The following is a 26,296-nucleotide window of genomic DNA, read 5'->3' as shown; positions in this document are numbered from 1 at the left end:
CCCGGGTTATACCAGTGAGCACCACAGATCGCTTCTCTTCCGTCTTCTGCTTTCTCCGGGCTGCTGCGCATGTAAGACATATAGGGGCAAATTCACTAAAGCACGAAGTGGCTAACGATATCGCAAATTCGCCAGCATGACGTCATTTCGTTACTTCGCCGATTTACTAACGGGCGCTGGCGTAAATTCGCTAGCGAAGTGGACTTACTCTAGCGCTACTTTGCACTCTTAGGCCAGGCGAAGTTGCGCTATAGCGAAGGGACGTAACTACGCTAATTCACTAACTTGCGCATTTTAATGAACGTTAACTCAGACTTGCCTTCACCAACTGAGACCAGGCGAAGTGCAATACAGTAGATAGGGCTTGCTTCAAAAAAAGTTGAAATTTTTTCTAAGTCCCAAAAAACGCTGGCGTCTTTTTCCTTTTTTAAGGGTGATAGGCTGAAAAAGAGTGTACATTTTTTTGGGGGTACCCTCCTTCCCCCCTACATTTCCTAACATATGGCACCTAAACTATACAGTGGGCACATGTATAGGGCAAAATAACAACTCTATTTTATTTTATGAAGCTTTTCCAGGCTTGTGTAGGATAATGTATATGGTGCTACATATACTTCCATTGTACTTTAACTTGGCACCGTATGCAAATTAGGCATCGCTAGCATAACTTCGCTTTGCTTGACGAATTAACGCTAGCGCAACTTCCCTACCGTTCGCCTCCCTGAGAGCAACTTCGCATTTTAGTGAATTTGCGTAGCGCTGGTGAAACTATGTCTGGCGAAGTGCGGCGGAGTGTGGCGAAGGTGTCGCCGGCACAACTTCGTATCGTAGTGAATTTGCCCGACTTTTTAGTAGTATGTGCCATTGGGAAATCATAAATAGAAAATTGCCATTTTAAAAAATAAGGGCTGCCCCCTGGGATCCTAGGACTAACGCTGCACACAAGCACACCAAACAAACCATACGTTAGGTCACATGAGCCAATTAACAGACCGAGTTCTGTCCTTTGCTTCCACACTTCTTCCTGTTACAGTAAGAGCTGTAGTTTTTCTGGTCAGGTGATCTCTGAGGCAGCACACAGACCATCACGATATGGTGGTTCAAGGCAAGCGATGTAAAAGGGCAAGATTTACTTAAATATATATTCCAGTTTTGGTGAGATTTTTTAATATGCCACTTAATTTTATATGAACTATCTGTTGCTTTAGTATTCATTTTGGGGGTATAGTTTTCCTTTAAGCCTAAATATTCTCTGGCTGTAATTTATCTTTGTTAATTGTGTTTTTACAACTTCCTGGTTGTTCCTGGTTTTATATTATCTACAGAACAGAAAGAAACCTTCTCAGAAATGTTTCTTTTTTTTTTTTTTCAATATGAATGCATGATACGTTCTTCTGCAATAGCTTGGCCTCTTCACTACAGTTTCTCATGCAGTTTTCTCACTCTCATAAATCTTTTAGAATACATATATTTTACTTATATTTAAACCATATTTAAAACAGTCGTAGCTTTTCAAGATAATCGTGATGATTAATTTATCTTGTGTTCCATTCCTCTGTTTACAGCTCTCAAGATGCTTTGCTTATTAAATATCACACCGTTCATGTGGCAGAAATCTACAAGCCATCTCCCAAAGGAAAATACTTTGTGTCAGCCTTAAGTTTTCCTATTAATAGCATGTTTCCTCTCTGACATGCTACAGCAGGTTAAATACCACAATTGATTTATTTCCTTTAAAGGTTGAATGTGAAAGATTAGAAAATCTGATATGAAACATCACTTGATCACTCAGCTTTTCCCCTTATGTCGGAAATCAATCTGGGTGGTTTTTATTTACAGAAAATACAGCTGTGAACTGCACTGATATTCAGTTAAGCAATGACACCTTTACTTTGATTAAATACATTAAGGGGCAGATGTATTAAGGGGCGAATATCGAGGGTTAATTAACCCTCAATATTCGACTGGCAAATTAAAATCCTTCGACTTCGAATATCAAAGTCGAAGGATTTTGCGCAAGGATTTTAATCCATCGATCGAAGGATTATCCTTCGACCAAAAAAAAGATAGCCAAGCCTATGGGGACCTTCCCCATAGGCTAACATTGACTTTGGTAGCTTTTAGGTGGCGAACTAGGGGGTCGAAGTTTTTTCTTAAAGAGACAGTACTTCGACTATCGAATGGTCGAATAGACGAACGATTTTTAGTTCGAATCGTTCGATTTGAAGTCGTAGTCGAAGGTCGAAGTAGTCCATTCGATGGTCGAAGTAGCCAAAAAAACACTTCGAAATTCGAAGTAATTTTTCTTCTATTCCTTCACTCGAACTTAGTGAATGGGCCCCTAAAACTATTGTATTTCTCTAAAATTATACATGCAACAATAATTCCTTATGGAGTAGGAAATTTACTCTAAAGATGAGCAAAACTCTGAAATAAAAGTTGATAGAGTGAAAGGTGCAAGAAAGTAGAGACATCTGTTTTGGAAAATACTTTATTTCCAAATATTTCTTAAAATAAAGAGTCCAACAGCATTCTTTTTATCCTGAATGCCCCTTTCCATCACTGTGTTCACCTGACACACTTATGTGCAACCCTTTGCACTCTCAGAATTGAGTACAAAGAGCTGTTCCTCTCTGCGTATGTGTCATTGCCTGCAGGATCAGAATTAAAGGTAAACAGTAGAGGCATCTGTCTAGGTTTCAATGGTGATGGTAGTGGTTGTGGTGGTGGGGGGGGGGGCACTGGTCTCATGCCTGTTCTACCTGCATACAGCCAGTCCCTTCTGTAAGTCTAGTGCAATGAATCCTCCTTGCCTGCTTGCTAGTGCACTGCTGTCCTATTGAGAAGGATTTGTTTTGTGAATTGTGAGAGTGGAATGTAGGTGGATGCCGTGGTTAAATGACAACCATGCTAGGTGGGAGGTGTTCCTTGTCCACGCTTACCATTTAGCCTAGCAGTGATTACCTCATTCTATTCCCCCCTGGCATTGTATTTGTTATATGTTAGTCATTGAGGAAGTATCGGGCAAGAGAGTCAGGGAATTAAGTCCTGTCCTTAAAGGAGAACTAAACTTTAGGCCCCCCTCCCTGTCTCCCCCCTGCTAATTGTTACCCCAGAATTGTGTCGCCTGTAGGATTACTGACTGCACATGCAGAGTTAGTGCAGCAGAGCTCACGGGCGCTATCTTTGATGCTTCAGTATTCTTCGTGAAGTGATCGGCGTTTTGACACATGAGCAGTTGGAGCAGTCTTCCGGTTCATTACAACTGCGCATGTGCCAGAAGTGACGGAAATTGCTGAAGGGAAGGAAGAATACTCTTTGATGTGGTCCCAAAAGCCTGTCCTTTCTGGGCATATCAGATAAAGATCCACTAGTTTGGTGACTTCGCCAAATGAACAGTTATATAAGTTTATGGCCAGCTTTACACTTATTCCAATGTCATCAAATGAGAAGTTAAAATATATGTACCTGTTTAAAAGTATGTAAACATAATTTTTTTTTTTTTTTTACAAATCTTTTTATTGCGTTTTGCAATAAAATTAATTAGCTGACTATTTGACAATCATACACATATATCTATGTAAATCCATGCAAATGATGTTTAAAAATTGTCATATGAACAATAAACAATAAACAAGAAGTGTAAAAACAATTAGACCTGTTCTCTTCTTTCAGTTAAAAGCTTGGCAAAATAAGTTTCAGAATCCAATCCGAATTAATTTATGGATTATAAATCGGTAATTATGTGAATGGCTTAGCCTCTATAGTAAACATAATTCACATACAGTAAATACAATGCATAGGTTTTTCTTTGCTTTCTGTTTTAAACAGTATTTGTTGCAGAGTACATTTTAAGGGTAGTGGTATATCTCCTTTTTAACAATGAGTAAGTTTGCCTGAACATACGTTTTGCCTATTGTGTTAATCAGGAAAAAAAATCCATGGTTTTTGCTATTTCTTCAAACAGGGAACTTGAAGCTACTGAATGTTTGGCCCTTGCAAAGTAGATAATTAGATTACCAGTGCACAGATAATCCTCCTGCATAATAGACTTCTGTTTATCTCTGCACTGGTAATCTAATTATCTTAATCTAAAAACCAAATGATACAACAGCAAATTAAACAAACCTGACAAACCTTGAAATAATCGGAATATTTTATGTATACACCATAATACAAAACCTTGGCTTCCAAACCACATGGTTGAGAAAGCTCAATTAAATCTAGGCTGGTATCCAGAAGGATAAGAAATAAATCCAGTAATTAACATAATACAGATAAATTGGTGACCTGTCGTAAAACAAAATGTGTTGATATAAATGTAACCTTGATTTCTTGACATTCTGGTTCATTAATTGAAATGTTGCACCATAAAAGAGTCTGGGTTGTTATTGTACATTGGGAGGAATATGAAGGTCTCATAGTTGTATAGTTAGAAATAATATAAGCTATGCTTGACTTCAAGTGAGGAATGCTTTTCTCTGTTGTATCTTGTATATAAAGATAGGCAACGAATAAAGTTGGTATTTTAATACACCATGCATTGCCACCCTCACACTATAGTTATCAAAATAAACCTATATAAACCTATAAAAATAATTTTGCCATATGCTTATGAGTCTGTAATATGCTGCTATAAAAACAGCCACTGGCTTTTGTCCTATAGACTTCAATGTGTTACACCAGGTCTGAGGAGGTATAAAATAATGGCATATTTGTTCACTTTAGTCTGTTGTAAAAGAAAATTCTGCCTTTATAAATGTTGAAATCAGTTCTGCGTGAAAATGCATTGTGTAAATTCACCCATTTATATACACAATTTGTACACTTCTTTTTTTGCATTTTACACAGCTTTATAAATATGCCCATGAGAGTGTAAATAACTGACAGTGATGCAGTCCCCATCACAGCTCACCTGGTTTGCTGTGTCCATCCAGACGCCGCCCTTGCGAGACGCCGGCTACTTTGCGCCGGTATACTTCTTAAACAGTAGAAACTCCCACATTACTGAGTGTTGTGCTGGAAATCCATGCAGGGACACAGTCCTTGACTTAAAAAGCGTTGAAGAGGTTGGGCTATTTTTTTTTTTTTGAAAATATAAAAAATAAATTTATAGGCACACTAGGGCCCACCCCCCAAAACTTGCCGTCCTAGGCACAGGCCTTAATATAAATACGTCCCTGGTGATAACGTTATTTTTTACCAAAACATGGCTGACACAATTTGCAAAGGAAATCCTGGAATTGTTGCCAGTTCCAGGCTGCCTTTAATTCCATAGTTATCCCCTGTCATTGTGTACACTTGCATGTAATTCAGATGTGCTGGTTCTCTCTGTAATTTATGTAGGGGTGTAAAAGCTTTTCAAATAATCTCAATACAGGTTGATTTACCCTCCTACTAGTGCTTTGCATTTGCACTTGAGTTCATAAATGAGCCCTACAGTCTTTAAAACATGATCCAATTAGTCGTTGTGTAACAGGCCCCTTTTGCAAGAATGAATCACATCATCTAACTTGGAATAATTTAAGATCCATATCAAAGTTTTATTCGGGTCTTGTATTATGTATGCTTTTCATATATTTCCTCATTCTCACCCAATAATGGATGTAATGTGTGAATATTACTCTTAAGTGTGGTCATTCAGGTATTATACACAGTTGGTTGAAAATATTACAATACATCAAAACATTTTCTAATATATAATAAGGGAAAAAGGGAACCAGAGAGAGAGAGAAAATTGTCTGCATTACACAGTTTGAACCAATGCATGTAATCCCATAACTACTGTGTTATGCAAATGTTATTATTGAAATTGTACTTCAGTGGCACACCACTGAATTTTAAAATGATGTATATTATTCCTGCTGTGAGGCATTTCCATTCTTCTTTGAAGGGCTTTCCCTTTCATTTAAAATGTAGCTATAAAAGTATGCCTTGCTTTTAGGAACCTTTACATTGTTTCCAAAAATCCTTATTTTCTCCCTAAACCTGCCTATAATTTGTAATATCCTTTAAAACAGAGTTGGAGGCATGGTCTGACGTCACTGATGGCATAGCAAGAACCAAAAGAGTTTTGGATTTGCCGATTCCTATTACTTGTGTTGCTAGTCTGATGTTATGTTCTCTGCTATGCCAAGTACATACATTTTCCTGATCAAGGGACCATGACATAGATTTTAGAATGTATTTAACCACCAGATAAGCTAAGAGATATAGAGAAGTTGAGGAGAAAGTAATGTGATTTTGGTTAGTTTAAGCCTATTGTTGTACAGGTTTTGTTCATTATTGATATTATTTTATGTTTCATAAAAATGTGGAATGGGACAAGCTGATTTATATCAAGCATATTTCATGTATAACTGTATAGGTGCCCCTGAATATATAGCTTAATTGCCTGTGGTCCATGCAAGATAAAAGAAAAAGTAAAGATATCTGTAACACAAAGGCACAGTCAAAAAGGCATCACTTATAATTTATTAACTACGTCTACTTTATTCTTAAAAAATATACAGGATACTTTACTGGCAAAAGACAGGGGAAAAATGAAAACTGCTGGAAATTATTAACTAAAATAGAATTGTATATCTGTAGTATGTAAAGATGTATTTGTAAAAGGAATATTGTCTGCATACAAGCATTTACCCCTATAAATTTGTGTACCAAAACATTAATATATTTTTTGGAATTGATGTCATAAATGTTATTTTTTTATTTTTGTTTTTATTTTTTATTTAATTTGGTTACCTTAGAAAAGAATTTTAGAGAGACCTTTTCATAAGTATTTTCTTTCATTTTGGCTGTATGTGTCCATGACAACAATCTTCTAATCTAAATGGGCTAAAAGAGAGTAGCATTCCTCAAATAATGAACTGGTTTCCCTTTATCAGGCACACCATTTCTCTTTCTTCATAGTACAAGCTGAACACAATATGACTGTATAATTAAAGATGGTTATTCAGCATACTGTCAAATGAAAAAGTTTGGGAACCCCTCTCAGCCTGCATAGTATTTTACTCCACTTTCAACAAAAATGATAACAGTGGTATGTCTTTTATTTCCCAGGAACATCTGAGTACTGGGGTGTTTTCTGAACAAAGATTTTTGTAGTTGTATTCAGTTGTATGAAATTAAATCAAATGTGAAAAACTGGCTGTGCAAAAATTTGGATACCCTTGTAATTTTGCTAATTTGAATGCATGTAACTGCTAAATACTGATTATTGGCAACACAAATTGGTTGGATTAACTCTTAAGCTTTGAACTTCATAGGCAGGCATGTCCAATCATGAGAAAAGGTATTTAAGGTGGCCAATTGCAAGTTGTGCTTCTGTTTGACTCTCCTCTGAAGAGTGACAGCATGGGATCCTCAAAGCAACTCTCAAAAGATCTGAAAATCTCAGGTCTAAACTGTCAGTTTCAGCTGTAAGGAATTAGCTGCTCCTTATCTCAAAACCTTACAAAGCTGCAGCTGGGGGAAGGGAGGTGTTTGTTTATACAGTGGTTTCCCCCCGGAGTATTGATTTGTTTTGACTGTGCTCATACTAGGAATTTGGGATTGAACATATTTGCAATGTCCTATTTTATTTCTTTAAAAGACATTCATTCCCAGTTACATTTTCTTTGTTGGTAGGAGGCAATTAGGGTTAACTTTGCAGAGCCTCCCTTGAAAAAGATTTTTATAGATACTTGATCTCCTATTTCAACCATGTGGATTCTAGGCATAAATCTCAAATTTTTGGCTTGTTACAGCTGTAACTTAGTATTGCCTGTGATGGTTGAACCTTTGTTCGCTGTAATATTTTTCATTATTATTCTTTGTTTGTTTCAGGCTATTTGCAAAACCATTGCTATCCATTGATCATTATTTTGTTTTTGTTTAATTTAGTTTAATTTAGTCTACTGTCTACTCTTTAACTTCGATAACATTGTAGCAACAGCGTACTCCATTTTTTCTACTGTGATTCCGTCACTTTTATCCTTGTTAGAGTGTACATCATTTTGGCTGTTATGATTCTGCTACATTGTTCTGTTTGTTTTAGTTAAAAAATTCAATGAAAATATTTGAAACTTGCATTTTTGTGATGTTTAATATAAGAAATAAAAATGTAAATTTTTCCCAATTAAAACAGACAAAAAGTACGTTTGCCAAAAGCAATATTTTACTATTTATTAAACAGTAGAAAGTAGCTACCCTTTTTCTAACAAACAAAAAGTTAAGTCCCTCCATCCTGACATTCTAGTGGTTAAAGAACAGACCAGTATTGTTACTCGATTTACTGAAACTGAATGAGCAATGTGACACTTGGCAGCACAATTACAGGCAGAGAGTTTTAATACTGTTTTTGTCTTTACCATTCAGATTATTGCAACATCATAGATTAAGCTGAAGTGTTTTTATGTTTCCCCTTCACATTATTGCAATATCATAGATTAAGATAAAGTGAAAAGCTGCATTTAGTATTAAAAGATTAAATGAAGAATTATAGTCCCCTTTATCTGGTTCTGGCGATTATTAACTGTTTTTTTCAAATTGTTTAATAATATCTAATTTTGTTTCCTCTGCCCTATTGGTTGTGGAGTGTCAAGGTGGTTTTAGGATAGATTGCCTGAGCCAATCAGATCTAAGATTTAAGAGAGGTTGAGTAGGCAATTAGGACAAGGTTGTTGTGCTATATATCTGCTACTGTTCCTCTACACACTTTAGTAAAGATATTATAAGATAAAATAGAGTGTCAGAAAATATAATAGTTATAAACAGGAATAAAACATATTCTAAATAGGACAGAAAACATATTCTAAATAGGACAGAACTGTAGGAGAAGTACCAAAGGGATCAATAATTGTATTGGTCTTTAGTCTGTTTAATAATGACTCTATTATGTGTGTGTAGTAGGTTAGATTTGCCGAGCCAAGATTAACCATGCCTTATGCCGTAAAAAAAAAAAAAAGTTTAGGGGTTTTACCAGCTGCCAACACAAAGGTCAGGGCAGCATGGATCAAAATACTTGTATAGTGTTAAAGAATGTCATTAAGTTCAATGCTGAGTGCATTTAAACAGCATTCTCACAAGTCTAACACTCACATTTGCCATTTAATGTATCCGCAATGCAACTTCCTTATGCAGAGTGGGGCTCATTAAAAAAACTATACAAATTTGCTCCTGAGCAGTAACCCATGGCAAACAGATCAGATGATTGGTTTCAGTGTTCATCCTGCAGCCGACTGAAAAAAAATTTGCCCAGTGTTTATAAATGACCCCCACTACGACAGGGCGGCGATCCATTGTGCGGTGCTCAATTTCTCCTCCCTGGCTATCTCCTATAAGGAAGGCAGGGAGGAGAAATCTAGCACCGCACAATGTATCACCCGACCGCCTTTTCTGAAGAGGAGCGCAAGCGGAGATTAGGTCAGTTATCGCTAAATAAAGACTTTGCGATTTTAATGTTTAATATGTGTTGGTGTTTTTTTTTTCGTAGCATACAAACAAATTTGTTTTAAAACATTTTTGATGTTACTGATCCTTTAAAAAGGTCACATTTCTGAACAGGGCTGTCTCATGAAATTACAAGTAAGAAACCTTATCCAATAACCAGCAAAAGGCCCCTGTGAATCCACACAGCTGCTTTTAAATGGCAATTTCAAATGTTCCTTGTGATCAGAAACAAAACTGTTGATGCACACCATTGTTTTAGCAGAAAGATGAGTAAGGGATATCCTGCTTCACTGCTTGATGTATTGCTAGATATCTGACTTGATTTGTGTATTCTCCTATTGGCTTTCTTGGGTTCAAGATTGTGCTAGGAAATTTCTGATCAGAAATTTAGTACAGGTGTAAGATCTTTTATCCATAAACCCATTATCTAGAAAGCTCCAATTTATGGAAAGGCCATCTGCCATGGACTCCATTTTAATCAAAAAAAATTTTTTTAAATGATTTTTCTCTGCAATTAACAAAAGCTTATATTTATCCAATTAAAAGGAAAAAGAAAGTCTATCAAATATGTGAAGTCATCCTACAGGACCTGTAGTATACTCTGCAGCACTGTACAATCTTTTCCATCTGTAACCGTTTGGCTGTTTAAATCCAACAGGTCAGAAAAAAGTGGCAACCAAATTAAAAAATAAACCCCTAGTGCATCTCTCCTGCACCAAGACCCAGCACTTGCGCAATAGCTCCTGTAAGAAATCTGCACATGAGCTATATACTTGATCGGGAGTGAGTATTTGTTTTGTGAACAGCAGCACAGGCCGACGTGTTCTCCATGGAGACGCTAGATGAAAGCAGACAGCGAGAGCTTTGCACATTCTTAGTAGTGATGAGCAAATTTTTCACCTGGTGTCACCAACAAAAATATGCACATAGTCTCGTATCGGTGAAAAAAATAGTTGTGTGTCAAAAAAAATTGCTTCAATGCATTTGGTGAATTTTTAGCCATTTTTAAAAATTTTCGGCAAAGTGTAACGGGTCCAATTTGCCCATCACTAATTTTCAGTAGATCTGCGGAGGCCATATTAGTGAAGTGAAGGAAGACACAATCTAGGGTTAAGATATGAGATGTGACTGCAAACAAAGGTGTTCATGAAAAAATGTAGCGATCTGGCACAGCAGGTAGTACTGAAGAATACACTTCAGACTTGTGATGAATGGTTTCCTTGTCCTTTAATTAAGATAATCCTTATTATTAATTCATTCTTGTGTAGGCAAAACAAGCCTATTGGGTTTATTCAATATTTCAATTATTTTTTTTAGTAGACTTACGTTATGGTGATCAAAATTAAAGAAAGATCCCTTATGGCAGGGGTCCCCAACCTTTTTTTTTAACCGTGAGACACATTTAAATGTAAAAAGAATTGGGGAGTGACACAGGCATGAAAATAATCCCTGATGGTGCCAAATAAGGGCTTGTAATTGCATATTTGTTAGCCACTATGTGGACTGACAGCCTTCAGGAGACTCTGTTTGGCAGGACACCTGGTTTTTATACAACCAAAACTTGCCTCCAAGCCAGGAATTCAAAAATAAGCACCTGCCACAGGGAGCAGCATCCAAGCGGTTAGTGAGCAGCATGTTGCTCACAAGCCACTGGTTGGGGATCACTGCCTTATTGGGAAAACCCCAGTTCCTGAGTATTCTGAATTTGTCTCTGGTGCCCATTCACTGTACAGCTGTCTCTTTTGCCAAATATCCATTGCATTCAAAAAATGAAGGCACAATTTTTTTTTGGGGTTATCCCATTGATTGCTCACATATTCAAACACTAGGGGGATTATTTATCAAAGTCCGAATTTATCTCAATATTTTCTGCTACAAAGCGATCAAATCCGCTCAGGTTTTTTGCACTTATTTATTATTACATTTTCCCAAAAATTTGCTTTGTGGGAAAAAAAATCAGTTTGTCAACATTTTTTCAAATTTTTTCATGTGATTTTTTTTGGATTTTTCACCCGAAACAAAACAAAATCTGAAAACTTTGGGGTATTACACGAAACCCGGCGCACATCAAAAAATAATTGGGACTTCTCCCATTGACTAATATGCAACCTCGACAGGTCTGAGATGCTGGATTTTCAGATTCGGACTTTTGCATCTTCTGGGTTTTAATAAATTCCGAAAAATTTGGGATTTTTTAAAAGTCCTATTTAATTAAAAAAAAATCACAAATTTTTCTGGAATTTTGCATTCGGAGTTTAGTAAATAACCATCTAGATCTCTTGTTCTTTGGTTTGATAATCTCTCTTATTTTATGATGTATTAGTAATGCTAAGAATTCAAGATCTGTTCCAAAATAGTTTAATTGAGCACAGCACTGGTGTTTTTAGTGGTGTTTAGGGGTCTTTTTGATGTCATTTCCAGACCTATATGTATAAATCAACAACTTTAGTGACAAATTGTCCGTAATTTCCTTCTCACTAGCATTAATGCGAGACAGCGGTGGGAAAACATTGTAAGGCAACTTCTGGCTACTTGGAAAATGATGTATATTTTTTCCACCAGTAATTCACTAGAGAATCATGTTTGTACCTACTGCTTTAGCTCTGTTACACAACGTGTAGAAACAACACTAGCTACAGAGGATGGAGTGTCCCTGCGCCTTCCTATGTTACACACACAGTATACTGTACACCATGCTGGACAGATGTATGAGTAACTTGTCTTTCCTATCACATAATCCTGTGACGCATGTTGTCGACACTGTGTACACATTGTATAACACTAAACCTTGTGTCATTGTTACTGATGCCCTTGTCAAGATGGCTTTAATGTCACTGTTCTTAAGGCCAGCATGTCAGTCATGACTTCTTAAAATATATTTTCCCAAAAATTGTATCATTATTAGTATTCACCCACCATTCCAAGTACCTTCTTTCATATTCTCAGTTCTTGTTATTTTCATGATTTTATAGTCAATATTTTACAACTTTTTCTTTTTTTTTACTGATTCTACATGACCTCCGATTTTAAGGCTGATGGTGGTGTTGGTGAATGTAAAAGATAAGGAATCAGAGCTGTCCGGCACTCAAACGGATCCACAGGACCAGAGATATTCAGTTAAAAGATATTTTTATTAGTAGAAAAATTAAAAAAATATTTGCATCTCCATCCACCCTACGCGTTTCGCACCTTTTGGGGTGCTTAGTCATGGAGGTGCAAAACGCGTAGGGTGGATGGAGATGCAAATATTTTTTTAATTTTTCTACTAATAAAAATGTGGGTCTGGGGCTGGTGCACCCGGACCACTTTCACTGTATGGTGAGTTACTTTACATTTAATTCTGGAGCACCTTGTTCTCCTCTACACATTTGAGTTGGTGAATGTAAAGCCACATACTTGGGGAGAATGTCACTAAAACAAAAAGAAAAATAATTAATTTTCCCTGGAGTTATGTAGTTTGGTCAGTGTCAGAAGACCTATTCAATCAATGCATTTCACCAGTATTGTTGTGTGCATATTTGTTCAGCAAACACCTGGATGCTTCTGAAATGTGGTTTAAAAGAGTACTAAACCCTAAAAATGAATAGGGCTAAAAATTATATGTTTTATATACTGAACTTATTTCGCCAGCCTAAAGTTTCAGCTTCTCAATAGCTGCAATGATCCAGGACTTCAAACTTGTCACAGGGGGTCACCATCTTGGAAAGTGTCTGTGACACTCACATGCTCAGTGGGCTCTGAGCAGCTGTTGAAAAGCTAAGCTTAGGGGTTGTTGCAAATTATCAAGCAGAAAATTAGGTTGGTCTGTCATATAAGCTGATGCTACAAGGCTGATTATTAAATTCTGATGCTACAAGGCTGAATTCTGCTGTAGCAGCACTATCAACGAATGCATTTTGGAAAAAACTTTTTCCTGTGACAGAATCACTTTAAAGGAGAACTAAACCATAAAAATGAATACACCTAAAATGACATTTTATAAACTGAACTTATTGCACCAACCTAAAGTTTCAGCTTGTCAATAGCAGCAATGATCCAGGACTTCAAACTTGTCACAGGGGGTCACCATCTTGGAAAGTGTCTGTGACACTCACATGCTCAATGGGTTTTAAAGCAGAAAATTCTGATGCTAGTTGCACTAGTTTCTCTGCTGCCATGTAGTAATTATCTGTATTAATTACTAATCAGCCTTATATTGTGACATTTGTATTCTATGTGTTGTGTATATTTTGAGTCAGTCCCTAAGCTCAGTAAGTGACAGCAGCACAGAGCATTTGCAGTGAATGAGTAGAAGAGCTACTAGGGCATCTTTGGAGACACAGATCTTCCCTGCTAAAGGGATTTGGTTGCCTGGGTCGGTACAGAAGCTGAAAACATAATGTACAACATTTCTAGCTACTTCTTTAGTATAACTTTCCTTGTCCTTTAAGCACAACTGTGTGTGTTTTTTGCAGCGGTGACAGTTTTACCTGGCAAATAAGGTTGTAAAACGTATTTATGACTCTCTCAGCTGGCTAACTGCACATCATTTCTTAATGATTTGTCTTAGAATGCTAAAGGGTGCATTGACAATTCCAAGGGTCCATAAAAGCAAATTATATTTTTTTTTAATGATACTTTACTGTACTGTAAAATAATACATGCTTAAAAAATGGTACGCTTATAATAATAAGACTTTCTGTGTTTGCAGCTGTTCATGGTGGATAACGGCGCTGATGACTGGAGAATAGCCATGACATATGAACGCATTTTCTTTATTTGCTTGGAAATACTGGTGTGTGCAATTCATCCCATACCAGGAAATTACACATTCACGTGGTCAGCACGACTTGCCTTTTCTTATGCACCCTCCACGACAACAGCAGACGTGGATATTATTTTATCTATACCAATGTTCTTAAGACTGTATCTTATTGCCAGAGTTATGCTTTTACATAGCAAACTTTTCACTGATGCCTCTTCTCGGAGCATTGGAGCACTAAATAAAATAAACTTCAACACACGTTTTGTAATGAAGACTTTAATGACAATATGCCCAGGAACAATACTGTTGGTTTTTAGTATCTCGTTATGGATAATAGCTGCATGGACTGTCAGAGCCTGTGAAAGGTAAGATCCCCCAATTAATACATGGGAAAAAATTGTGAATTGCTGTTATTGATCTTGCCATTACTTACATTACCTATATGAATGGGGTTCTCACTGCAGTAATTCCAGATCAAGGTATCTTCTAGAGTCTGCTGGTGGTTGATGAAGTTGGAGTTATTGACACTGCATTTATTATTGGGTTGAGGGTTTAAATCACTTCACATGAAGGTGACTCCTCCCGTGTTTTTGTTAGTTGATTTGCAACTCAGAACATCAACAAATTTGAGCAAGTTGTTTATATAGTACCATTAGTTTGTGTTTAGAGGTTTTATGTAGACCTATGTGTTGAACACCCATGGTTTTATAGTTATATATAAATTTCTGTCTTGGCTCCAGTCCAATGTAATTTTAATGGGGGAGGTTATACTGATTTTTATTCAGTCTGTAAGGTGTGAAGAATAGCATAGAACTGTTATTGTATAGTTAATTGCCTTCCATAGAGCGGCCATCACTACTCTATTGAACAGAGTAGGACAGGATGAGTTTCAATGGAAAAATCTCTGGTTAATTGTATAGAAATCTCGAATAGACATTAGAATGATCTATTAATGTACATGGGAAAGATGCAAAAGCTATAAGTGAGGAATTTAAAGGTCCCACACAAAGGTTTTGCATTTCTTTTTGTTTTTAACTGTGTAATAGGGTGGAAGCATATGCCTTTTTGCAGAGAACAGAAATATATGCAATAGGAATGAACTAAATGGTTAACAATTTGGCTATTACCCCAAAAAGTTAAAAATATAGCTGTAAAGCAGCAGAATAATAAAGCATGTTAGAATAGCTTCAAAATGGTTATCTTTGTCATCTTTGAGGAATTTGATGAATAGTGAATCCAAACAAAAGAAAAAGTGAAGATTATTTCTAGTCAATGCACTGTGGTGAATTTAAAGTTATAGCCTTTGGGTATATTTATCAAAAAGTGATCGCCACAGTCCTCTAGAGTGAAATTCCGCCACTCTCCATTCATTTCTATGCGATATTTAAAAGAGTATTTATCAATGGGTGAAAGTTCATCCTTTGATAAATAAGCCTTTCCAAATCCCATAGAAATGAATGGAAAGTGGTGGAATTTCACACTAGAGGACTGTGGTGATCTCTAACTTCACTCTTTGATACATGTACCCCTTGGAATGTAGAGGTCAAGTGACCTAATATGCAGTGTCAGGCATATGCTTTATGCCCCTTACATTTTTGAGTCAGTTCAGTCCATTTTTTGTTTGTCAACCACTAGCCATCTGCTTCTGGCAAAGGTGGGGGTAAAACAAAATTATCACTACATGGTTGCAATCTCAAAAAAAATGTTAGACAGATTTAAGAATTCATTTAAAAAAATGGCAAATGGCTGTTTGTAGAAAGGGGCACTGGGATAATTGATTTGTATAGAGCAGTTATCCCCAACCAGTGGTTTGTTAGCAACATGTTGCTCACCAGCCCCATGGATGTTGCTCTCAGTAGCCTCTGTGCTTATTTTTTTAATTTCAGGCTTGGAGGCAAGTTTTGGTTACATGAAAAACAGGTGTACTGCCAAACAGAACCTCATGTAAGCTGCCAGACCATATAGCCATCAGAGCCCTAATTTGGCATCCTAGGCACCCATTTCATACTTGTGTTGCTCTCTATCTATTTTAACATCTGAATGTGGCTCACAGGTATATAATGCAGGTGTAAATGTTGAGGATCCCTGCTATAGAGAAATGTAAGTGGGGTCAATGTAATGCATGTAGTAGTTTTTTTCCTGTTCTATCAATTTTTTACAGTGTCTTCAGGGTCAATGGAGCTAAAAATGCTGTGTACATGTCCATACATATGTTTTAATAGTCATGTAAAATATACAAAGGGCACAAAAAGTAACAGACTGGCCTCTAAAATACTAAGGTGTAGCTGTAATATGTACTGTAGTATCTACCTTGCTACTGTAGCTATAATTTACACCTTTATCCCTAGTATTGTGATATCTGTGGGTGGCAACACAGTTGAGAATCGTCTGCTTTAAGTTAGAGATCTCTGAATCTCTGTGTTACTTTCCAAACCCACAATTCCTCATAATTTTATCTTTATCATTTCAAATACACCATGATAAAAATAAAGATATATCTGAGCCTTTGTAGCTCGTAAAATACAACTATAGATTCACAAGCTGGATATGCCTGCCCTACACCAGCTCTTTGATTTTTGTTAGCATGAAAGGGCCATTACAGCAAAAACATAATCCCTTCTAATGTTTTTTTATGGAAACCTATGAACTGAGGTGTGAAACCACTAGACCAAAGTGTTTATTTCCACTTAGTCTATGGAAGTCTAATACACATAAGAACCATTTCTATAAGACCTGTGGCAGTCAAACACCCTTGACGCTTCCTATTAGTCTGAATGGTTAATGCTCACTCTTTAGTGGACTCTTCTGTGGAGAATTGGCAATTGCTCAGGAACAAGCAAGACCAGCCTATCAACAGCAGAGTTCATCATAGACATTCAGATGAAAAAGAAGTGCCTGTATTAAAGCTAAAATAAACCTATACAATATTTTAAGGAATGTTTTTCTCTTCAGGGAGCTGAAGATAACAGGAAAAAACATTTGTTGAAGACAGATATTAAGCAGGGACAAATTACACAAGGATATAGGTGCTATTATTTTATGGGCTTGCAATCAATGTAGTTCCCATTAAGCCTGCATTTGTACATAATAACCCCTCATGCTCTTTGGCCTGCTACCAAATTTCACTTTAAACATCTCCTGTTAAGAAAGCAGGTGCATTATCGGTGATTCAGGTTACTGGCAGCTGGTGCAGAGTCCAGTTACAATGCACAGTTACTAGAAGAGCATGCTTCTTTTTATGGCTCTTAGTTTACAGTAGTCAGGTTCACTTCAGATTATTTTCTAATGAAAAAAAAAAAAACTATAAAACTGAAAATGCCAATATCTCTTTATGACCCAGTTCTGGATTTTTGCCAAAAAAAAAACAAAACACGGAAAAAGAAATACATATCATAATCATTTCTCAGTTATAAAAAAAACAGATAAATGTTTGGATTGCACAAATTTAATGTTCTGGTTTTCTTTGCTGTGAAACTGCGTTTTGGAGAATTTATTTCAGTTTTCAGTAGTGCACCAGTCTGACATCAGCTTGTCCTGAAAATGCTTTCTTATGCAGTATATTTTAATAAATAGCAAACTCCTGAGCATGTTAGTAAAAAAAAAAAAGCCTTTAATGCACATTGGAGTGGCTTTTGCCACAACTGCTTTGATGTGTGAATGAAGCATCCTGAATAATGAATGTCTCCAAGTGAAACGATGTGGAACAGGATGCAAATGTTTATTGAAAAGGTGAAAGGAGGCAAACAAGTAAAAATGTGTAAAGACACATGAATGGAAACTGGCAAGGTCAATGAAGTCACAAACATTTCAGGACGTCTCTATCTATGGAGACCCTCTAGTGTCTATCTAGTGTCTATAATGGTCTTTATGATTATTATTATTTTTTTAAATATACATTTTAGCTCTCCTGTTAAGCAGAGAGCCTTTCTTCACTGATTTGCTGAGTGTAATTATCTGTAGATGTTATAAATGTGAGCAGGCATGTGTGTGTCATGGGTAGAACAGCACGTTCTGTGCTTGCACGGAAGGGTTATTTTTATTTACAGTATATGTGTGTGTGTGTGTGTGTGTGTGTGTATACGTATTGTGCAGGTAGGCAGAGAAGGTGTAATGCATTGCATTAATCAGTAAATGAAGGTACAATAACTATTCTTATGATAATACTTAAATAGATTTTAGATTTCTTAGGAAGCAAGGAGCTAAAAAGCAGTGGGAAACATTGTAAAGAGCACAAATGTAACCATATAACTTGCTTATCAAATCCAAATTTTACCAGTCACATACACAATCATACACAGTACGACATGCAGTGAAATGTTTGTTGCTGTTGCTTAGGATTTACCAATGAGTCAGTATTAGTATCTTGCAAAATTTCCTATAATTCTCTTCTTTCGTTTTAGTGGTTTGCAATCACTGATAGACTAGTCCCTGTCATGCAAAATGTATTATAACTTGAGTGACGTAAATGGATGTAATCTTCTTTGTGACATCATCGGCAGCCTTTCAATTTTGACCTGATTTTATAAATAATCTCAGAAAATATTTGTTTTTTTTTTAAGGTGGCATGCAACCATAACCTTCAAATTAACATTGACAGAGCATCCAGCCAAGCTTTCTCTAATTAATTTATGATGCTGTTCTAAAGAAAGCTTAGGTAGGCAGTTTTCAATTCACTCTTCCCTTGTGCTGTAACACAATGTCAAGTACGTCCTGCTGTGGAGCAGAAACCCACAGAGTGGTTTTTTTTTTGGTTCTTGATCCATTGGCATTTTTTTTGCATTTTTTAAGTTATGTTGTGAATATGTTTGATGTCATGCAGGAAGCCATTATTATGGTATAATCTTTTCCCATTTACACATTACTGTGCCCAAAGGGTTGTGGGCTGCTTATTGTCATTATCATATTAATTCCATGGGCTATTGACATAAAAGTCACAAACATCTAGTAACCTACATCAACCAATGAGATGCTTGCTTCCTAACTAGCTTGGTAAATGTTATTTTGTGACATAACATTACCAACCCATAAGGCAAATGTCACACTGAAGAAACTTACTAGTAAGTGGGGGTGGCGTTAGGCCCACTGCTTCAGGCGGTAGCAGACCCTGGATAAGTCCTATAAAAATGTAGATGGAAAAGTCCTCCTCCTGACTCTCTTCAGAACCCTTGACTAGTTTGCAATCAAAATCTCTGTATATCAATATACTGCTGACTATTTCTTTACAATGGCCATGTGTTGAGCTGATTTTCCAGGTAATGAGAAAGAAAGAAGCAGAGGACATACAAGATGGTCATACAATCTACAACAAGGAAGAACTTGCCAAATGTTGCCATGGGTTTATGTGTTTCATGCTGATTTTTATATATATATATATTCACTGCAGGCTTAAAATTCTGTCAGTCGGTGGATTTATGGAAGGCCATTGCCAATAGAAGGAAATGGTTCTGCAGCTCCTTCCCACTGTCCATGCAATAAAGTTGCTTATCCAATAGGATAACATGTTGGCTGTACTGAGCAAAATTGCACACTGTTCTGTAGGCATTTAGTTTAATCTGTACTGACATGACATAAGCTACAGTTTATGTTTGTCCAAATCATCAATCCATATCAGTAACACAACAGACCTTTAATCCTAATACTTGACACTATAATTTACTGAGTTGGAAGTTGTATTTACCAAATAAAGCAGATGTAACCTGACTATATAAAATTACCTTCTCCCTCAGCTTTGAGAACAGGAAATAGGGAAACCAATATGTTTGTTTTGGCTTTTTAAACAGTAAGCAAAATAATTGCTATATGTCTTTATTAATTAAACTGGAAGAATTTCCTTAAGGACAAAGGCACATGGGACGTTTTGACACACAAGCGACAAAATGGCCCTTGTGGTCTTCTCTTTTAGCCAGATGGAAGGGCACAAGGGACATTTTGGGGCCCCAAGAGTTGAAATTATCTCAGGCAATAAAATGTCCCACATGCCATTGCCCTAATATGGCATTTTGTCCTATTGCTTCACCAAAAATAACAAATATAATAAGGGGTCTTGCCATGCCATGTGACATTATATACTTTGGCCAAAGAGGGGTACAAAACAATTTAAAAATGTATTTACACAGATTGAACTGGAGGGCTGCCAACTTTATATTGACTTTATAATGGTTTTCAAGGTGCTAAGAAATAAGGCCATTAAGTAAAAATAAAAAATTGTCTTTGTGTTTTTACCGTGTTGGATATTGAATACCACAAAGCAGCTCAGTGACTTCATAGCGCCTGCTGCAGGAAAACTATGTCCCTAAAGAAAACAAATGAGTCTATTACTTCATTGTTAAGAAGAAAGAGGATGCTCTTTTTAACTCGCTTGCAGCTTGTTTCTAGGAAATGACATGACGATGTGCAAGTATCCTACCTAGAGTAATGGATGTTGGCAGGAAAGCATTTCTGGTTCCGTCTGCTGGGCATGTCTGTTAAAAGTGCATTATATTAATGTCCAAATACGGGTAAAGATCATTGCTGAAAGGTCATGTGAAGAATGGCAATTTTCATATAAAACACAAATACATGCAGGTAATTGTGTTATTATCGGCCCTTATTTTATACTGTAAACTGTAAACCAAGATGTAAGAGTTTATGAAATTTTAGGTCATTTATGAACAAATTATTTTTATCATCCTTCTGTATCATTTACTATTAGCCCTGTTTTTGCAATGTTATCGGTACATGTAACGAGTAGTTTTGTGGCCAATTATGTAGCCATGGTTTGTAGTACAAGTATCAGTAGTTACTGTCTGAGAAGATTGGTAATTAGTGATCTTTAAAACTCAGAGGAGTCTTTCCTAAAGGGCAACTACAGCTCTAGCATTGACTTCTAATAATTAGAGATGTACCAAATCTATAATTCTTGGTTTCTGCCTGAAAGCAAATCCTACGCAAAAGATTTATTGTATAATGAACCAAATCTGAAACTTAATTTGCATATAGAATCCTAAAAAATTAATGTGTATTCACCTAAATATGAATGTGTTGCCTTTAATTGGTCAGTGCTTTAAAGTCATAAAGTGGTGGAATTCAACTCAATCCCAGAATAAATCCTGCATTCCGTTCTTTCCTGGTACTAATGTATAAGGTCAGCTCTACCAATTCTTAAGCACTTTAGTTCTCTGCAGAAATTACTATGAACATATGAAGTCATTGCTTGATCTGTTTCTGATGACATCATTTTTTTACCCCCCATGACTCCATGGGCACTGACACCCTGATAAAAGGTGTTCAGGGAAGAAGATAGTATGGAATTTACATGCATGGAGATGTTAAGAGTTAGGTATTGAAGCCTATTCTATATATATACTGTAGCTTCTGTATATATAACAATGAAACCAGAAGCCCTGTACAATTATAATTTTACTGTAAACAAATGTTATCGTAGGGCTTTCTTCACAGCTATGCTGATTGGTCTCTGTTAAATACTCTAGAGGTAGAGAACTTAATTTAGAGCAAGTATGGATGTAAACATTTAGTGATGAATTGAAATTCTGTAGCATGCTTTCCCTCTGAATATGTGTCCCAGTTCCAGACAAGGTGAGAAGTTTGGGGGTTAAGGCGCAGTTATAAAGCTGGACAGCTCTATCTGTGACCTTGAATGTTTCTGTTCCATGTACTTTCACCTTATAGATGAAAACGCCAGTCTGCCGTCACATATCCATCCCTAAAATCAATGGAATGATCCATTTCCCTATAGCAAATGTGTATATCTCCTAGCCACTGTTTTTTAGCTAGCCAGTGCCCACCCAAAACCTCTGTTACATGTGGATCCCACTTCTAGGTTTACAATAAAAAAAATTCTGTATTTTTCTGATAGGCGACCTCTGTACGTATTTAGATTGCAGTCAATTTCTAGATGTATGTTACATGAGGCCTTTCAGATCCAAGTCAACACCACCCATTAGTCTTCAAAGTGGCCACCTAATGAAATACATTGCAATCTGCTCCTGATGATTTTTGGAATTTATAACTAATTTACTGGGAAATCTGACAATCGATTGTAAAATAACTGATATTTAACACATCTAAAACAATACATCTGCTTTGAAACTGTTGGTGAATGAAATAGCTACAAGGATCATGAGTATAATTCTTCTCTTCCTAAATGGAAACTACTGTATCCACTATGAGCACTAGTTTGAGGGTTTTACTTTATCAAAAAGAGGACCACCCCATTGAACGCTACTTACAGAAACAGAAGAGCCACAATCTCTATCTGCAGTGTCTAAAGTAGAGCACTTCAAATATCAAATCCTTGTTGCATCCGTCATTCCTCACATTTGCTTAAACTCATTTCTGCGGAGCGCTCACCTCCCCAAGCTTCACTTCTGTTGTGTAAGGTGCTGTACTGGGGGACCCACTCCTGTCACCGGGTCACATCAATATCCAAAAAATACCAGCAGCACACTGAATTGGGTTGCAATAGTGTACAAAAAATAATTTATTAAGCCCACATACAAAAGGCAAAGTTTCGAGCCTACCAGGCCCCAGGCTTGATAAAGGGCCTTGTAGGCTCGAAACGTTGCCTTTTGTATGTGGGCTTAATAAATTATTTTTTGTACACTATTGCAACCCAATTCAGTGTGCTCCTCACATTTGCTTATGAAGTCTTGGTATCGCCAGGTATCACCAGGTATCGGCATGTAAAAACAGTGTACTTAACAAGCTTTGTACAGATTTTTGGCTACTGCATACCGCCACATCACTTTATATAGCACCATCAAGTTACGCAGTGCTTTACATTAGATTATAACAAACAGGGAACAAACAGCAAATAACAAACAAGGGTTTACAGAGTATGATAGGATTAGAGGGCATTACTCACAAGAGATTACCAACTTAATGGTTAGGGTATCATTGAGACCATTGAGACACAAGTGTGAGATAATTGTGACTTATAATACATTTATGATTGATTAATTAAAATACATTGAATAAGCTTTTCTGAACAGGTGGGTCTTTAGGGACCATTTGAAAGTTTGGAAGGAAGGAGAAAGTCTGACAGCTCGAGGCAGAGAGTTCCAGAGAAAAGCAGAGGCCAGAGAGAAGTCTTGTAGATGGGAACAAGGTCAGAAGCAGAGCAAAGGTTGCATGAGGGAGTGTATTTTGGGATCAGAGATGAAATATAGGGAGGGGTTTCATTGTTAAAGGCCTTGAATGTAAATGTTACTAATTTGAATTTGATTCTAGAGGAGATTGGGAGCCAGTGAAGGGGTATGCATAGGGGAGAAACAGATGTTCAGGGGGTGAGATAGATTAATGAGTCTAGCAGAAGTATTTAGAAGAGACTGAAGAAGTGTTTTGTTTTTTGCAATGTTGCGCAGCTGAATACTTTGGAAGTGTTTGGATGTGTGGTGGAAAAGACCGATGAGTGTCTAAGATGATTCCTAGGCAGCGTGCCTGTGTGGTCAAATGAAAGATGATGTTGTTACTGTGAGTGAGATCTGAGGGACAGGGGAAGATCTTGGAGGAAATATGATGAGTTCTGTTTTAGAAAGATTCCGTTTTAAGTTGCGATGCGACATCCAGGAGGAGACAGCAGAAAGAGCGGCTGCTGCTACAACGTACTTGCCACTTGAATATTCCCCATTTACTGTTATGAATTACACGAGGTCTGAAGTGATGTGATATAATAGCATCAAATCCATTGCTGGGATGGTGTAAAATAAAACACACACCTTGATAAATTTACCATTTATTTTGCGCAGCTTTACACACCATTATTTTGACAAATTTGTGTTAACCAGCGTAAGAAATAGATCCCCAAATACACAATTTTTAAAAATAAATACTATAATTTCTTTCCCTTGTAGTAGCTTTTCATTTGCCATTTAAAATTGCATTTCTTTCCTCAACCAGCACAGAACATGTAACCATCACATTGGGCAACAGCTTTATTTCCTCCTTCTATTCCTGGTACTAGCACTACTAATAGGGAATTGCTATCATTTTATTGACTAAATAATGGGATTGTGCTCACTTGAATAATGGCAAAATGATCATTACAGTAATGATCGTATTCTTCATAAAATCAAGTGACGGCAAGAATAATTACATAAGAACTTCCCTTGAATAAATTGCATGTTCATGCTTTTTGCTATTAATGAGAAAACTCTGCATTAAGCTCTCCAACGGTTATCTCCAAAAATATCTTCCCTTGTTAGGCATGGTGCTGTTGCTGTAGCATTGGTAGTTTTTATCCTCCTGAGATTGTGTGTACGTATGTATACATACATTTATATTAATGTGGGAAAATAAGGAGGACTTGATTCTGTCACCTCTGAGGCCTGTATTCTTTCTTTTTTTACTTAAATGCGTCTCAGTGACGCAGGAAGATTCACTGAAGGGTTGAACCTGTTTTTTATTTGAAGCCCCAATGATATGTGTAGCTATTTATACCCATCTTATATAATGTCTATTGAAAGGAAACCATAAAAGACATATTACTGTTTATTTCTATACTGGTTTATTAAAACTAAACTGAAAGTATCTGACACTTGAACAGTAATGTAATTACTGTTCTTGCTGTAGTTTCCAACAGCAAAAAGGTTGCAAACTGGACATGCTTGTTGGTTTTTCTGTTAGAGAGGAGTAGTCATGACTTAAAGCCTTATTCAGCATATACAATACTTGCAAGCACATTGTCGGGAAGCTTCGGCTAAGGTCAATGTCAGATTACCATGATCATTCTCTTCTGGGTATATTGAATGAGCCCACAGTGCCATTTCTACAGATTAAGTTTCTACAATTACTGTAAAAGTACCTATTAAATATTCATTAAGACAGGTATCAAGCTGTTTTGCTGTCATCCTGATTTATGGCTGGGTAAGGATATGAAGGGCGATGTATTGGTTCCAACCAAAGTTTCAGATGAGTAAAAGTTAATTGGAGTAAGGTGAAGCTTAAAATCTGCTGTTCAATGATTTATATATAATATACTTAAAAGACTGTGTAGCGAAACACAAGTTGCATGGTTAGCTCAGTGCATACGGGAACAATAAAAAGAATACATGGTATTTTAAAGAGAATTAATAATAGATATATGCGTTTCTATATTTACATTTAACTACAGTGTAGGTAGCGTATAGTCTAATGCAGTGATCCCCAACCAGTGGCTCATGAGCACCATGTTGCATCTCCTTGGATGTTGCTCCCAGTGGCCTCAAACTGGTGCTTATTTTTGAATTTCTGGCTTGAAGGCAAGTTTTAGTTGTACAAAAACCATGTGTACTGCCAAAAAGAGCGTCTTGTAGGCTGCAAGTCCACGTAGAGGCTAGCAATTGGCAATAACATTCCATATTTCACACCCATAGGAACTTCTTGCATGATTATGCTGCTCTCCAACTTATTTTACATTTAAATGTGACTCACGGGTAGAAAAGGTTGGGGACCCCTGGTCTAATGTATCATCATGTAACAAAACAAATAGTTGGATTGAATAAGCAGTTTTAAGTAGAAATCAACTGGCTTGCTGGTTAGAGAAAGTATTTTGCATACGTTTTGGGAGGTTAATTAATGTCTATTATGGAAGTGAAGTTCCTGATGTGGAAAAAATGGAAAAGGAAAAAATACCATCAAAGAAAAGAAAAGGTCATAAAAGGTTCAGTTATATAACTATCCTGTTGACCACCAGCATAAATCAAACAATACAGTGTAAACTATGTCAAAATTCTTGCTACATCAGAATGGTTATTATCTTGATGAAGAAATAAAATGCAAGTACTACATTCCCTTGACTGAACATTCCACTATAATTAGAAGGGAAAAGGTGAATGAAGTAAAGAGAAGCTATAAGATCAAGAGCAATTCTGCACTTACCTGTGCATCCTTGATATTTGCATGCTGTTTGTGAACTGATCATAGGGGTTTCATAATAACATATCATAAATGCTAACTGCTGGTTGGTTGTTATGGATTCCTGAGCCGGTGCAGATTTTGACTTCTATGTGTTATCTACTCAATGAAAGCCACAGGAGGTGGTCAAGAGCTCTTTACAACTGGTCCAAATATGTTGGTTAAAAATGTACCATTAACCTTGGTCTCTCCGTCCCTATTTATACCAGTCCCTGAATATCATTCCTC

The 26,296-nt window shown here is 36.7% G+C and overlaps 1 protein-coding gene across 2 annotated transcripts in view; it reads left to right on the top strand.

Annotated features, from left to right (window-relative positions):
- kcnn2.S (potassium channel, calcium activated intermediate/small conductance subfamily N alpha, member 2 S homeolog) overlaps positions 1–26,296 on the top strand; it is a 120,007-nt gene that overhangs the window by 11,184 nt on the left and 82,527 nt on the right. For both annotated transcript variants that reach the window (XM_041580438.1, XM_018244311.2), the window contains exon 3: positions 14,123–14,541. In XM_041580438.1, the coding sequence (XP_041436372.1) occupies positions 14,123–14,541 (419 nt within the window). The remainder of the gene's footprint in view (positions 1–14,122; positions 14,542–26,296) is intronic.

The sequence above is a fragment of the Xenopus laevis genome, chromosome 1S (genome assembly GCF_017654675.1).
Source record: "Xenopus laevis strain J_2021 chromosome 1S, Xenopus_laevis_v10.1, whole genome shotgun sequence".
Classification (NCBI taxonomy): domain Eukaryota; kingdom Metazoa; phylum Chordata; class Amphibia; order Anura; family Pipidae; genus Xenopus; species Xenopus laevis.
The sequence above is the reverse complement of the archived record's forward strand: the minus strand, read 5'-3'. Positions and strand labels throughout refer to the sequence as shown.